The sequence below is a fragment of the Echinococcus granulosus genome, assembly GCF_000524195.1.
Source record: "Echinococcus granulosus chromosome Unknown EG_S00104, whole genome shotgun sequence".
Taxonomy (NCBI): domain Eukaryota; kingdom Metazoa; phylum Platyhelminthes; class Cestoda; order Cyclophyllidea; family Taeniidae; genus Echinococcus; species Echinococcus granulosus.
The window spans coordinates 250,728-253,537 of record NW_020170484.1 but is presented as its reverse complement, the minus strand read 5'-3'; the positions used below and the strand labels follow the sequence as shown (position 1 = coordinate 253,537).

Sequence of the window (2,810 nt, the reverse complement as noted above, 5' to 3'; positions counted from 1 at the left end):
GAGGTCTCGGGACGCTGCACTATATTAAAGTAGTTCATTATTTCACTTTCAAAGCCTACGACATGTTTTCATTGTGTTCCTGAAACTCTTTTTTAAGTCTTTAAACAACAAAAGCAAAGTTTACAATGGATTTCTAGGATTCAAATTACTTAAACAGAAGAAGGCATTGAACAATCGGCGATTTACTTATTTTACCCTGACTACTGATTCTACTGCCTTCGATGCCGGCTTTATCACTCAGTTCTGTGAATCATAAATTCAAACATTTATGCGTGAAATAAAGTACAAGACTTAAATTCGTTTGATTATGGGCATTGCTGCAAGGGTGGAACGACCTAGTTCCCCTTACCCCTTTTTTTCAAGTGCCATGCACGACTACTGTCCAGACAAGTCCTGGCGAGACGTTTTGCTAGTAGTGGTAGGTAAATTAGATTAAAAAGTACAAATACCTTAGAAGTGAAAGTGAGCATCAGGCACTGATGTCACAGAAAGCAGCCTATGAATAGGAACAGTTTTTCGAGTTTCGCAGACATGTTCAGCAATAACCGGACCTACACTACACCGGCTCTTCATTTATCACAGCTACTTATCTTTTCCGATAAAATGGACCTTCGGCTATGAATACAGTCTTTCCTTTGTTTTCGTACATTAATAATAAGTTTTTTTATGGATTACTTTGCTTCGCTGCGATTCTGGAGCTGACTTAATGAAGGTGTGAACGAGAATTTTTATCCCACCACCGATCTGAGTGATTAGATAATATCAAGTTATTAAGAACTAGATCCTCTCAAGGATCGCAAAAGAATGCCTCAAAGTAAAATTAGCACTTATGATTTATTTTATTCCATAAAATTCTTCTATACCATCATTTAATGTGATGACTTTAAGTACTATTTTTAAGGTGCTTGGATTCGGCTAATTGTCAGGTCACGCATTTCGAGGGAGTATAAAAGGCGACGCATAGCTACTGGATTTACAAAGTCCATTTATAAGATGAAAGTTTTCTGTGTGCTGGTTTTACTGCTCTTTGGAGTTGTTGCCACCAAAGCGGAGGAGGTAGAGGTTGAAACAGCTTCACTTACGGAATGGGAAGTATCAAATCCACTGATGAATTTGGATAATTCCAATTTACCTTCCCTATCAAAGCGCTCAAAACCAACCTCCAAAGGGGCAATCGCCTCGCCTTCCATCGTCATGCCTGCAGTTGGTGCTCTCCTTCTACTCTCTGAACTAATGTTCTTTCCTTTCTAAATCTTTATTTTTCACTATATCCTTAATTGTTTAACTTAGTGATTACTCTGAATTACTTTTTCTTCCTCTGTCTTATTCACTCTGTATTTAACTAACTTCTTGAGTTGTCATATCCGTGTAACGATGAAAAATATTTATTTACAACGAATTGATGTTTTTGATTCGTGGGCTGATGTTTCAGGTTTAAGGCATATGCCTCATGCCACCGACAAATTAACAGAGCTTTCCTTTCAATTAAGTCTTCTTATGCCTTTCACTCCACTTCTTCAACCACTTTTTAATGTCTCACTTTGCCGAGTGAATGGAAAGACTTGACAACTCAAAAACCTATGTGGGTTGTAAGTTATGGGGGAATTGGAGAGGTAAATGTGCCTCTATTAATGACAGCTTGTCAAGTGCCGAGGGATTGCAATGATGGTTTGACAACCACTTGAGGTGGATGTAACGCTCTTCCCCCACCCCCACCAGGAATGCTAATGGCCTCCTAGCTAAAAAGTAGTAGGGCTAGTGGTGTCTGCAGCTCACAAAACATGCTTTTGTTTAAAATTCCAGGAGCCTTCACTTTCATGCCCCACTTTTGAAAATTAAAATTAATCAAAGAATTGGGTAGTATTTCAAAAGGGAGATGGCCAGTTGATGACGATACAGATTCAGAAGAACACCCAGGATGATTGAAACCAAATACGTTTTTTGCAATGATATCCTCCGAATAGCAGACGGCTATACTGACACTACCACCACCAGCAGCAGCGGTTGAAGAATATACGACCACAATCGTTCGATCTGCAATGACCGATACCAACACATCCACTAAAGTGTCGACTGTCGATGTGATGACCATTTTTTTTCACGCAAATAGAATCACTTCGCAAGGCGTCATGATTCCTTTCTTTTTACCCTATACTCTAGCTCTACTTTATCTACATCTCTGAAATCACTTTCGCTTTAACAAGTTGAATGGTTTTCGGCTTCCTGACTTCATCAATCTACTAGCGCCAACAGTTTCTTTAATTTCAATATTTTGCCCTTTCCTTAGATTCTCTATAGTATCTTCAATATGTCCTTTTCTCCTTAAATTGCATCTCAAGTAAAGCATGACTATTCTAGTAATCATCATTTTCACTGCAGTTATCTCCAAACGTGAATCATCTCCACCAAGCAGAGCGTGCCCTCCTCAAACTCAATAAAACGTCTAGTCTGCTTTACGTATTTAGTCTTAAAAATTTTTAAAATCAATCGAAGAAAAGCAAATATTTTCGGTTCGAAGTAAAATAATGACAAAGTCTAAGTATGTACAGTGGCGTGCACATATAATGGACCAAAACGATAGATCAAAAGGCGTACATACAGCATTGTCCAGTGCGCCTTTTCATAGTGCTTTGGGTCGACTTCTCTGTAACTTCTTCTTCGCCATAGGTAAAGCATATACCCAGATTCACTTTGACTCGTCTAAAAACTTCTCGGAGGCATTAATTTCACAGAAATAGCACATTTGGCTAATCACTTCCAGCACTGTTGCCGCTTCACCTGTGTGACTTCCAAGATGATCAACTTAAAAC

At 38.8% G+C, this 2,810-nt stretch overlaps 1 protein-coding gene across 1 annotated transcript in view; it reads right to left on the bottom strand. All coding sequences in view use genetic code 11, as the record gives it.

Moving 5' to 3' along the window:
- EGR_08370 (hypothetical protein) overlaps window positions 1–1,190 on the bottom strand; it is a gene marked incomplete at both ends in the record, with an annotated part of 7,264 nt that extends 6,074 nt beyond the window's left edge. Inside the window, 3 exons of the mRNA XM_024497619.1 lie at window positions 150–243; window positions 350–449; window positions 1,083–1,190. Of these exons, the coding sequence (XP_024347988.1) occupies window positions 150–243; window positions 350–449; window positions 1,083–1,190 (302 nt within the window). The remainder of the gene's footprint in view (window positions 1–149; window positions 244–349; window positions 450–1,082) is intronic.
- Window positions 1,191–2,810: the final 1,620 nt, after the last annotated feature.